A 12,141-nucleotide genomic window follows, 5' to 3' on the forward strand; every position below is an offset into this window, starting at 1 on the left:
ATTAGCCATTTAATACCTTTCTTCAGTCATCAGACTGGTGACTGGGTTGATGCTGCTGGCCGCACCTTCCTCTGCTGCGCTAAACTCTTCATCCCTGAGTAATACTTGTAGTCAACATCTTCAAATACTGTAGGATATATTCCAACACCTAACTTCCCCCGAGAGTTTTTACCTTTTCCAGCTCCCTTAAAGTACCAGAGAATTTATTTCATGGTGCTTTAACACATGTCCTATCATCCAGTACCTTCTTCTTGTCAGTGTTCTCCAAATGTTCGTTTTCTACCAAATCTGCGGAGAACCTCCTCAGTCCTTATCTCATCAGTTCATCTTATTTCAGCATCCTTCTGCAGCACCACATCTCAAATGTTTCGATTCTCTTCTTAGCTAGTTTGCCGCTGGACCATGATCGCCTTTCTTACAGTGCTGTGATCCAGACTTCCAGACATACATTCTCAGATATTTCTTCACCAAAGTAAGGTCTATGACTGATACTAGTAAACTTCTTTGGTCATGAGTGAATGTACTGCTCTGCTTTTTATGTTCTCCTTGCTTCGTCCGTCATGTGTAATTTTGCCTCCGAATCAGGAGAGAACCTACATGTTGTCTGCTTCGTCGTCCCCAATTTTAATAAACGTATAGCTAATCTCATTTATGTTACTCTTCCTTATTTTCGTGTCACTCTCAGTCCATACTGCGTACTCATTAGACTGACCATTCCATTCATCAGGTACTGCAGCTCTCCCTCACTTTCACTCGGTATATCAAAGTAATCAGCGGATTTTATCGCTGATATCCTCTTTTACTGAATTCTAATCCCACTGTGAACCTTTATTTTATTCCCATCATTGTTTTTCAGATATACAGGGTGGTCCATTTATAGTAACCGGGCCAAATACCTCACGAAATAAGCATCAAACGAAAAAACTACAAAGAACGAAACTCGTCTAGCTTCAAGGGGAAACCAGATGGTGCTATGGTTGGCCCGGTAGATGGCGCTGCCATAGGTCAAACGGATATCAACTGCGTTTTTTAAATAGGAATCTTTATTACATATTCGTGTAGTAAGTAAAGAAATATGAATGTTTTAGTTGGACCGCTTTTTTCGCTTTGTGATGGATGGCGCTGTATTAGTCACAAACATATAAGTACGTGGTATCACGTAACATTCCGCCAGTGTGGACGGTATTTGCTTCGTGATACATTACCCGTGTTAAAATGGACCGTTTACCGACTGCAGAAAAGGTCGATATCGTGTTGATGTATGGCTATTGTGATCAAAATGCCCAACGGGCTTGTTTTATGTATGCTGCTCGGTATCCTGGACGACATCATCCAAATGTCCGGACCGTTCACGGGATTGTTAAGTTATTTAAGGAAACAGGAAGTGTTCAGCCACATGTGAAATGCCAACCACGACCTGCTTTTGAGCATTTATTGCATTAATGTGGTATTTACAGGTAATCACGCTGTAACCGCATGCGTTCTCAGAAATGATAAGTTCACAAAGGTACGTGTATCACATTGGAATAACCGAAATAAAATGTTTAAACGTACCTACATTTTGTATTTTAATTTAAAAAACCTACCTGTTACCAACTGTTCGTCTAAAATTGTGAGCGATATGTCTGTGACTATTACAGTGCCATCTATCACAAAGCGAAAAAAGTGGTTCGACTCAAACATTCATATTTCTTTACATACTACACGAATATGTTATAAAAAATGGGGTTCCTATTTAAAAAACGCAGTTGATATCCGTTTGACCTATGACAGCGATATCAAGCGGGCCAACCATAGCACCATCTGGTTCCCCCTTCAAGCTAGACAAGTTTCGTTCTTTGTAGTTTTTTCGTTTGACTCTTATTCCTTTAGATATTTGGCCTGGCCACGATCAATGGACCAGTGCTCGACTCAATGTATAAGAGTCGAGCACTTAGTTCTTGGACTCCCGTTCTTATTGTTCCCTCTTGTTTCTTGTACATACTGTGTATTACTGGGGTTTCCATATAGCTTGCAGTTACTTTCGTAAGAATTATGCACCATTTTACTTTGTCGAATACTTTTTCCAGGTAGACAAGTATTAGAAATACTTCTGTCGGATAAATATCTCCTCTAGAATTCTCCTTACCTTATGCTCTTCAGCTGTATGTGTCGCCATTGCACACGTTATGATGTCATCTATCCACCGCACAGTACAGCGCCGGCTCTGTCTTTTTCTAAACCTTTTCTGAATACGACTGGGGATCACTATACCTGCCTTATGGAGAGAAACCTCCGCGTAATCTCCGTTCTTGATGCACTCTAGCACGAATTGGTTGAAGGCAGATTGGTAGCTACTCATTTGAATCCAGAACAGTTGGACACCGAGTGGGGACCACCCTACCAACATTATAGATAGGAAATTATATGGGGAGAGTGGACTCACTCAGGAAATCGTAAATCCAACATAAAAATACGGAGTGGGGAACAGCGGCCAGTCGAACTGTTGTAGCAGCATATACCATCAGCCGTTATTGAAAATTTTATTTAAGCCATTAGTTTCAATGCCTTAGTAGCGTCTCCTCCAGACCCCAATACCTCAAACATCCAGATGATTCCAGTCGTATAAGATTACACAGGAAAAGCTGTAGTAACTGGATTCGATAGAAATCTTTCCATTAGTGTGTCGAAACACTACTATAGAATGCAGTCACTACAGCACTTCCAGTGTTATGCACATATATCGCTGGAATACTCTGGACATTTGATTACTTGGGCCTACAGGATTCGCTACTAAGGCGTTGGAACTAGTAGCCTAAATACAGTTTTCTAAAATATCAGATGATGGTAAATATTTCTATTCCAGCACGCAGCAATTGAAGAGTCCTCTTTTGGGGTATAGTGTCCAGGAGAGCTCTCCACGATGATATGACTGGACAGGTCCTCTGCCAGAACGAAACAACCTGTGAATTCCCAATAACAAGTGGGCTTAAACAAGGATGCGTTCTTGCACTAACATTATTTGCATTGTATCTGGCAGCTATGCTTTACAAGACATCCGTAAACAATGCAGGATCAGAACTAAAGTACAGGTTCGATGGAGGATTATTCAATCAGCCCAGACTCCATTCAAAAAGGATCACCAGTACCACCCGTGTGACAAAGCTGCAGTATGCTGATGACAATGCTTCTCCAGCTCATTCACCTGCAGAGCTGCATCTGTCAGTTGATTCCTTCAGCAGGGCGTACGAACGATTTGGTCTGTCTATCAATATTCCAAAGACAAAGGTGATGGCGCAGCCAACTCCTGGCTCCTCCGTTCCTGATTTCAGCACATCCGTTTATAATACACCCTTGGAACAAGTAGACCATTTCCTCTACCTAGGAAGCATACTGTCATTCAACTGCTCATCTGGAGAAGATGTGGAGAATAGATTACGTGCTGCCCATGTAGCATTTGGACGTCTTACAAAGCGTCTCTTCCTGAATAAAGACCTAACACTGTACACCAAACTGATGGTGTACAAAGCTGTAGTCATTTCCACCCTGTTATATGGTTGCGAAACCTGGACGCTATCTTGCTGTGATCTGAAGAAACTAGAACGCTTCAACCAACAGAAGCTAACATATATTATGAACCTGAAATGGGATGACTTCATATCCAACACGGCTGTTCTTGAGAAAGCAAAAATGTATAGCATGGAAGCTCTTATCATTGTGCATCAACTCAGATGGGTCGGACATGTCCAGTGGGTGAAAAATGACAGACTTCCACGCCAAATGCTGTACAGCGAAGTGAGCACAGGTAAAAGGCCACGAGGTGCCCCTCTCAAACGTTATAAGGATCAGTACAAGAAAAATCTAAAAAACTTGAACATCGATCCGAGTAACTGATCCACAATAGCAGAAGATCGAAGTCGCGGGCGCACAGTTACCTCAAATGCTCTTCAAAACATTGTGCTAGAACGTCGAAGAATGGAGAATGACAAACGCCAGAGACGTAAACTCCTCCAGGCTCAGCGACGTCCTCCACCTTCCATCAGCTGTAATGTGTGCGGCCGCCTGTTCCACGCTAGGATTGGATTTCTAAGCCATCAACGACACTTTCACGCCTGAACCGTGACAAAGGAAATCTCAGGAGAGAAATGAAAACTCGGATACGAGTAGCAGCTGACGACGTCCGGGAGAGGTGGATGACAATTGGTAGCACTATACCCAAATTATAGAGAGGAACTGTATGATGAACGTGGGTTCACTTTTGGAACTGCTGTCCTCAGTGTACTGTAGCTCGTACTCACTCTTGGAGGCCATGCAACTGGGGTCCGCGTTGGGACTGTGATAAGTGCAACAGGTGGGCGGCCGCTAGGACTCTCTGCCGATGTTATACAGAAGGATGTGTACGGTTAATGAGGACTCACCTAGGGCGTCGCTGTCCTCGGTGCGCTGCAGCTCGCGCTCGTTGATGGTGAACTGGTAGCTGGGGTTCTCGTTGGGGTCATGGTAGCCGGAGTAGGTGGGCTGGTACTGGGGGCTGTCCTGCGGCACGGGCGGCCGGTACGGGATGGCCGCCTGCGACAGGTCCATGCGGCGGTGCACACCCGCGCCTCGCACCCGGTAGCCGCGGGGGCCCGCCGAGTAGACGGTGTCGGGGCGAGAGCGCTCCCCCCAGCGGCCCTGCACCACGCCGTTGCGCGACGTCGCCGTGTGGAAGTGCAGCGACGGCGGACCTGCCGGCAAGAGCGCTGCTGCAGCAGGTGGCTCCAGCCGTGAGCGGGCCGCGGCACCGCAGGCAGCTCACAGGAGTGACCGCGAGGGCCGAGGCGGACTATTGTATACCGATTAGGTTCCTTTCAGATTACGCTGATACAGTAGCTCCCTACTTAGCACTCATATACAACCGCTCGATCACCGATAGATCTGTACCTACAGATTGAAAAACTGCGCAGGTCGCACCAGTGTTTAAGAAGGGCAGTAGGAGTAATCCATCGAACTACAGACCTATATCATTGACGTCGGTTTGCAATACTGTAAACTTGCATATACTGTATTCAAACATTATGAATCACCTCGAAGGGAACGATCTATTGATACGTAATCAGCATGGTTTCAGAAAACATCGTTCTTGTGCAACGCAGCTAGCTCTTCATTCGCACGAAGTAGTGGCCGCTATCGACAGGGGATCTCAAGTTGATTCCGTATTTCTAGATTTCCGGAAAGCTTTTGAAACCGTTCCTCACAAGCGACTTCTAATCAAGCTGCGGGCCTATGGGGTATCGTCTCAGTTGTGCGACTGGACTCTTGATTTCCTGTGAGGAAGGTCGCAGTTCGTAGTAATAGACGGCAAATCATCGAATAAAACTGAAGTGATATCAGGTGTTCCCCAGGGAAGCGTCCTGGGACCTCTGCTGTTCCTGATCAATATAAATGACCTGGGTGACATTCTGGGCAGTTCTCTTAGGTTGTTCGCAGATGATGCTGTAATTTACCGTCTAGTAAGGTCATACGAAGACCAGTATCAGTTGCAAAGCGATTTAGAAAAGATTGCTGCATGGTGTGGCAAGTGGCAGGTGACGCTAAATAACGAAAAGTGTGAGATGATCCACATGAGTCCCAAAAGAAATCCGTTGGAATTCGATTACTCGATAAATAGTACAATTCTTAAGGCTGTCAATTCAACTAAGTACCTGGGTGTTAAAATTACGAACAACTTCAGTTGGAAAGACCACACAGATAATATTGTGGGGAAGGCGAGCCAAAGATTGTGTTTCATTGGCAGGACACTTAGAAGATACAACAAGTCCACTATAGAGACAGCTTACACTACACTCGTTCGTCCTCTGCTAGAATATTGCTGCGCGGTGTGGGATCCTTACTAGGTGGGATTGACGGAGGACATAGAAAGGGTGCAAAAAAGGGCAGCTCGTTTTTTATTATCACGCAAAAGGGGAGAGAGTGTGGCAGATCTGATACGCGAGTTGGGATGAAAGTCATTAAAGCAAAGGCGTTTTTCGTCGCGGCGAGATCTATTTACGAAATTCCAGTCACCAACTTTCTCTTCCGAATGCGAAAATATTTTGTTGAGCCCAAGCTACATAGGTAGTAACGATCATAAAAATAAAATAAGAGAAATCAGAGCTCGAACAGAAAGGTTTAGGTGTTCGTTTTTCCCGCGCGCTGTTCGGGAGTGGAATGGTAGAGAGATAGTATGATTGTGGTTCGATGAACCTTCAGCCAAGCACTTAAATGTGAATTGCAGAGTAATCATGTAGATGTAGATGTAGAGTGCACGGGAACAGGAAGTCCCCCCTCACTCACTTCCGCCCTTACCCATCCTATAAGTTACTGTACTGGTCTTGTTAATTTCTCACTGTTGTGTTCCGATCGCTAGAGTTCAACATACGCTACTGGCCATTAAAATTGCTACACCAAGAAGAAATGCAGATGATTTACGGGTATTCATTAGACAAATATACTAGAACTGACATGTGATTACATTTTCACGCAATTTGGGTGCATAGATCCTGAGAAATCAGTACCCAGAACAAGCACCTCTGGCCGTAATAACGGTCTTGATACGCCTGGGCATTGAGTCAAACAGAGTTTGGATGGCGTGTACAGGTACAGCTGCCCATGCAGCTTCAACACGATACCACAGTTCATCAAGAGTAGTGACTGGCGTATTGTGACAAGCCAGTTGCTCGGCCACCATTGACCAGACGTTTTCAATTGGTGAGACATCTGGAGAATGTGCTGGCCAGGGCAGCAGTAGAACATTTTCTGTATCCAGAAAGGCCCGTACAGGACCTGCGACATGTAGTCGTGCATTATCCTGCTGAAATGTAGGGTTTTGCAGGTATAGTGAGAAGGGTAGTGCCACGGGTCGTAAGACATCTGAAATGTAACGTCCACTGTTCAAAGTGCCGTCAAGGCGAACAAGAGGTGACCGAGACGTGTAACCAATGGCACCCCATGCCATCACGCCGGGTGATACGCCAGTATGGCGATGACGAATACACGCTTCCAATGTGCGTTCACGGCGATGTCGCCAAACACGGATACGACCATCGTGATGCTGTAAACAGAACCTGGATACGCAGGCGCTCCTGCCTGTGATGCAGCGTCAAGGGTAACCGCAGCCATGTCTCCGAGCTGATAGTCCATGCTGCTGCAAACGTCGTCGAACTGTTCGTGCAGATGGTTGCTGTCTTGCAAACGTCCCTATCAGTTGACTCAGGGATCGAGACGTGACTGCACGATCCGTTACAGCCATACGGTTAAGATGCCTGTCATCTCGACTGCTAGTGATACGAGGCCGTTGGGATCCAGCACGGCGTTCCGTATTGCCTTTCTGAACCCACCGTTTTCATATTCTGCTAACAGTCATTGGATCTCGAGAAACGCGAGCAGCAATGTTGCGATACAATAAACCGCAATCACGATAGGCTACAATCCGACTTTAATCAAAGTCGGAAACGTGATGGTACGCATTTCTACTCCTTACAGTCTGCAGCTCGTGGTCGTGCGGTAGCGCTCTCGCTTTCCGCTCCCGAGTTCCCGAGTTCGATTCCTGGCGGGGTCCGAGATTTTCTTTGCCTCGTGATGAGTGGGTGTTGTGTGATGTCCTTAGGTTAGTTAGGTTTAAGTAGTTCTAAGTTCTAGGGGACTGATGACCATAGCTGTTAAGTCCCATTGTGCTCAGAGCCATTTGAACCATTTTTTTCTCCTCCTTACACGAGGCATCACAACAAAGTTTCACCAGGCAACGCCGGCCAACTGCTGTTTGTGTATGACAAATCGGTTGGAAACTTTCCTCATGTCAGCACGTTGTAGGTGTCGCCACCGGCGCCAACCTTGTGTGAATGCTCAGAAAAGCTAATCATTTGCATATCACAGCATCTTCTTCCTGTCGGTTAAATTTTGCGTCTGTAGCACGTCATCTTCGTGGTGTAGCAATTTTAATGGCCAGTAGTTCACTTACACTTAAGAGTTTATCGGAGTCGTAATCTTATTTTCAGTTCCCTATATTTTCGGTTAGCTGCGTCTCTGATGTGTGGGTCGCCGTCTCTGGGACATATTTGACTAACAATATTGGTCTGTGCTTCGACCTTGTTGCCCGCTTATTGTGAGACAGATGTACTCTGTTATCATACTGTGCACCAAGAATCTGTTCGTGGAAGCTCTGTGTCGAATGGAATCAGCTGATTACTGATGTCCTACACGATTTTGATAAATACGTGCTAAGATGCTGTATATGAGTCGAGCGGCTGGACGTGTACGGGTATGGAGAGAATCTCAATAATTCATTGACCCTGCATGCCAGCAAGGGACTGTCCAAGTCGGTGATGGCTTTGTATTGGTGTGGGGCGTGCGCAGTTGGAGTGATACAGGACTCTTGATACCTCTAGATACGACTTTGACAGATGACACGTACGTAGGCATCTTGTCTGATCACCTGCATTCATTCATGTCCATTATGCATTCTGACGGACTTGGGCAATTCCAGCAGGACAATGCGACACACCACGCGTCCAGAATTTCCACACAGTTGCTGCAGGAACATTTTGAGTTTAAGCACTTCCGTTGGCCACCGAACTCCCAAGACATGAACATTATTGAGCATATCTGCCCCCAGATGCAAAGCAACTTCGCAGTTCGCAAGATACACTAATGTGAGCACGACTGAGCTTAAAGCCAGCCAGGGAGAATTTTGACAACCCATCACTGTAACCCGACACTGGAAAATGTATCCATCTCTAGTAATTTTTGTAAGGACTGAAAGGGAAGATGGAGCCCATTCCAAATTGGAAGTACAAATAAAAGTTTTCCCCTCACAGTACCATTAAAAATCACATTAGTTTTCTACTTCAAATGTTGTTTAGCTCTTGCAATAATTTTTCCATGACACCAGGAATCTGATAACTCAAAAAAAAAAAGACAAGGCAATGAGTATTGACTTCAGACGTGGACTAATCATTGGATGTAACTTTAGTGACAAATCCATCTTGGCACAATTCAAACTTTCTAAACGTGACCTAGTCGACTGTTGATTATATGAAGGTAAAGGGTTCAAATGGCTCTAAGCACTAAGGGACTTAATATCGAGGTCATCAGTGCCCTAGACTTAGAACTACTTAAACCTAACTAAACTAAGGACATCACATACATCCATGCTGAGGCAGGATTCGAACCTGCGACCGTAGCAGCCACGTGGTTCCGGGCTGAAGCGCCTAGAACCGCTCGGCCACCGCGGCCGGCCACAGAGGATGAGAAAAGAAAATTATGTGCTAGATGACGATCAGTTTGGCATTGGGAAAGGTAAAGGCATCAGAGAGGCAGTCAAACGTTACGATTGATCGTAGAAGCAAGACTAAAGACAAATCAAGACATGTTCATAGGATTTGTAGATCTGGAAAAAACGATCTGTAATGTAAAATTGTTCAAGATGTTTGAAATTCTGAGAAAGACAGGGATAAGCTGTAGAGAATGTAGAATATGTGTAAGAACAAAGAAGGAACAATAAGACTGGAAGACCAAGAACGAGGTGCTCAGATTAAAAAGTGTGTATGACAGGACGTAGTCTTTGGCACCTACTGTTCATCTATACACCGTCCCTTAAGAACTCACACACATTTGAACATTCTGAAAATTACTTTCCTCGCCGATTCTGCAGAGAACATCCTCATTCCTTACCTTACCAGACCAACTAATTTTCATCATTCTTCTGTAGCACCACATCTCAAATGCTTCGCTTCTCTTCTGTTCTGGTTTTCCGTTGTTCATGTTTCGCTACCATTCAATGCTACCTCAAAGGCCTATGTTTCATAATAGACTTCCCTTCGCCAGGAATGCCCTTTTTGCCACCGTTGCTCTGCCTTTTATGTCCTCATTGATCCGTCCATTATGGTTGGTTTTTCTGCGCAGGTAACAGAATTACCTAACTTTGTCTACTTTGTGATCCACAATTCATATTTTAGTTTCTCGCTGTTCTCACTCTGCTGCTTGTCATTAGTTTCTCTTTCTTCTATTTACGCATAATATATATTTTGTACTCAACAGATCCTGTAATTCATCTTCATTTTCACTGAGGAAAGCAACGTCATCAGCGAATCTTATCATTTATGTCCTTTCACTCTGAATGTCAATCCTACTCATGAACACTTCTTTTAGTTTCGTCAGTGGTTTTTACAGGCAGATTTCCTCCTCAATCTAATGTCCTAGTTGTCGGAGGTTTTTACCACTGACGAAACTAAAAGAAGTGTTCAGGAGTAGGATTGACATTCAGAGTGAAAGGACATAAATGATAAGATTCGCTGATGACGTTGCTTTCCTCAGTGAAAATGAAGATGAATTACAGGATCTGTTGAGTACAAAATATATATTATGCGTAAATAGAAGAAAGAGAAACTAATGACAAGCAGCAGAGTGAGAACAGCGAGAAACTAAAATATGAATTGTGGATCACAAAGTAGACAAAGTTAGGTAATTCTGTTACCTGCGCAGAAAAACCAACCATAATGGACGGATCAATGAGGACATAAAAGGCAGAGCAACGGTGGCAAAAAGGGCATTCCTGGCGAAGGGAAGTCTATTATGAAACATAGGCCTTTGAGGTAGCATTGAATGGTAGCAAAACATGAACAACGGAAAACCAGAACAGTAGAGAAGCGAAGCATTTGAGATGTGGTGCTACAGAAGAATGATGAAAATTAGTTGGTCTGGTAAGGTAAGGAATGAGGATGTTCTCTGCAGAATCGGCGAGGAAAGTAATGTTCAGAATGTTCATATGTGTGTGAGTTCTTAAGGGACCAAACTGCAGAGGTCATCGGTCGCTAGACTTACACACTACTTAAACTAACGTATGTTAAGAACAACACACACACCCATGCCCGAGGGAGGACTCGAACCTCCGGCGGGAGGGACCGTGCAGTCAGTGACATGGCGCCTCTAACCGCTCGCCCACTCCGAGCGGCAGGAAGGGAATACATGGAAAACACTGACAAGAAGAAGACAGGATGATAGGACCATGGATTAATTTCCAACCTACTGGAGGGAGCTATAGAGGGTAAAAATCATAGAGCAAGGCAGAGATTGGAATACATCCGGTAAATAACAGGAGGCGTTGGCATAGTAGAGGAACTCGTGGCGGGCTGCATCAGACCAGTCGGGAGGTAAAAGAAAAGCTAGCATTCCACAGGGTCTCTAAAGCACAACTGTTTAGTGTACATGTGTGATGAGTCTGCGTACGGTTGTGTTCTGTTGACGATGACGATAAGACGACAAGAAATGTAAGTAAGGATGATCAGGGGTCAACGTTCTCCGACAACTAGGTCAATAGAGACGGGGAAGGATTGAGGAGGAAATCTGCTGTGTCCTTCCCAGGGAACCATCGTGGCATTTTCCATAACCGGTTTGGGAGAACAACTGGAAAACCCTAAATGAGGATGCTCGGACATAAATTGGAAGAGTCTTGCGCCCACATGCGAGTCGACTCTTCTAATCACTGTGACACCTCGTTCGGAGACGTGAAAGTGAAGGACGAGAGTAAGTACTACCACAGGAACACAGACTTCTCGCTCTCAGATCGAGGGTTCGGGAGCTGCAGAGGCTAATGTACAAATCCTACAGACTGGTTGTCATTAAAAGTGACTCCAAGAGATTTTTGTAGTGTACAAATCCGACAGTCGTCATTACAAGTGAGTCCAAGAGAGTTGGGTAATATCTGGTGATCAAGAATTAACAACCACCATTCCTTTATTCTTGCTGCCGCGAATATGATGGTAATATTTTTTACACAATTAATATTCGAGCCATTTGCTCCTAGTCGAAGGCGACACGACTAACATCTGTTCAGATATCATAGCCAGGCAGTCAGATTCTTTGTAACGTGAAAGAACTGCAACATACCACAAAAATAACAAATATTCCAGTAAAACAATACCACAGGATGCACATGACACATTTAAGCAGTGTACAGACTTCATTCTCTGTTCACATTCGGAGGAAGACTCTAGAAATCTGTTGACGAGCAGCAGTCGAATTATCCACAAATAAATAAAGCAACAGCTGTATTTTTATATAGGATTTATTACAGAGACAGTCAGTTTCGACATTCCTAATGCCACCAACATGTTCTCTATGGTAACATAGTGGCTGAGCCTGTAT

At 44.6% G+C, this 12,141-nt stretch overlaps 1 protein-coding gene across 1 annotated transcript in view; it reads right to left on the minus strand.

Annotated features, from left to right (window-relative positions):
* Positions 1-12,141, minus strand: part of LOC126418761 (collagen alpha-2(V) chain-like) — a 124,718-nt gene that overhangs the window by 83,907 nt on the left and 28,670 nt on the right. The window contains exon 3 of the mRNA XM_050085686.1: positions 4,398-4,706. Within this exon, the coding sequence (XP_049941643.1) occupies positions 4,398-4,706 (309 nt within the window). The remainder of the gene's footprint in view (positions 1-4,397; positions 4,707-12,141) is intronic.

Source organism: Schistocerca serialis, chromosome 9 (genome assembly GCF_023864345.2).
Source record: "Schistocerca serialis cubense isolate TAMUIC-IGC-003099 chromosome 9, iqSchSeri2.2, whole genome shotgun sequence".
Classification (NCBI taxonomy): Eukaryota; Metazoa; Arthropoda; class Insecta; order Orthoptera; family Acrididae; genus Schistocerca; species Schistocerca serialis.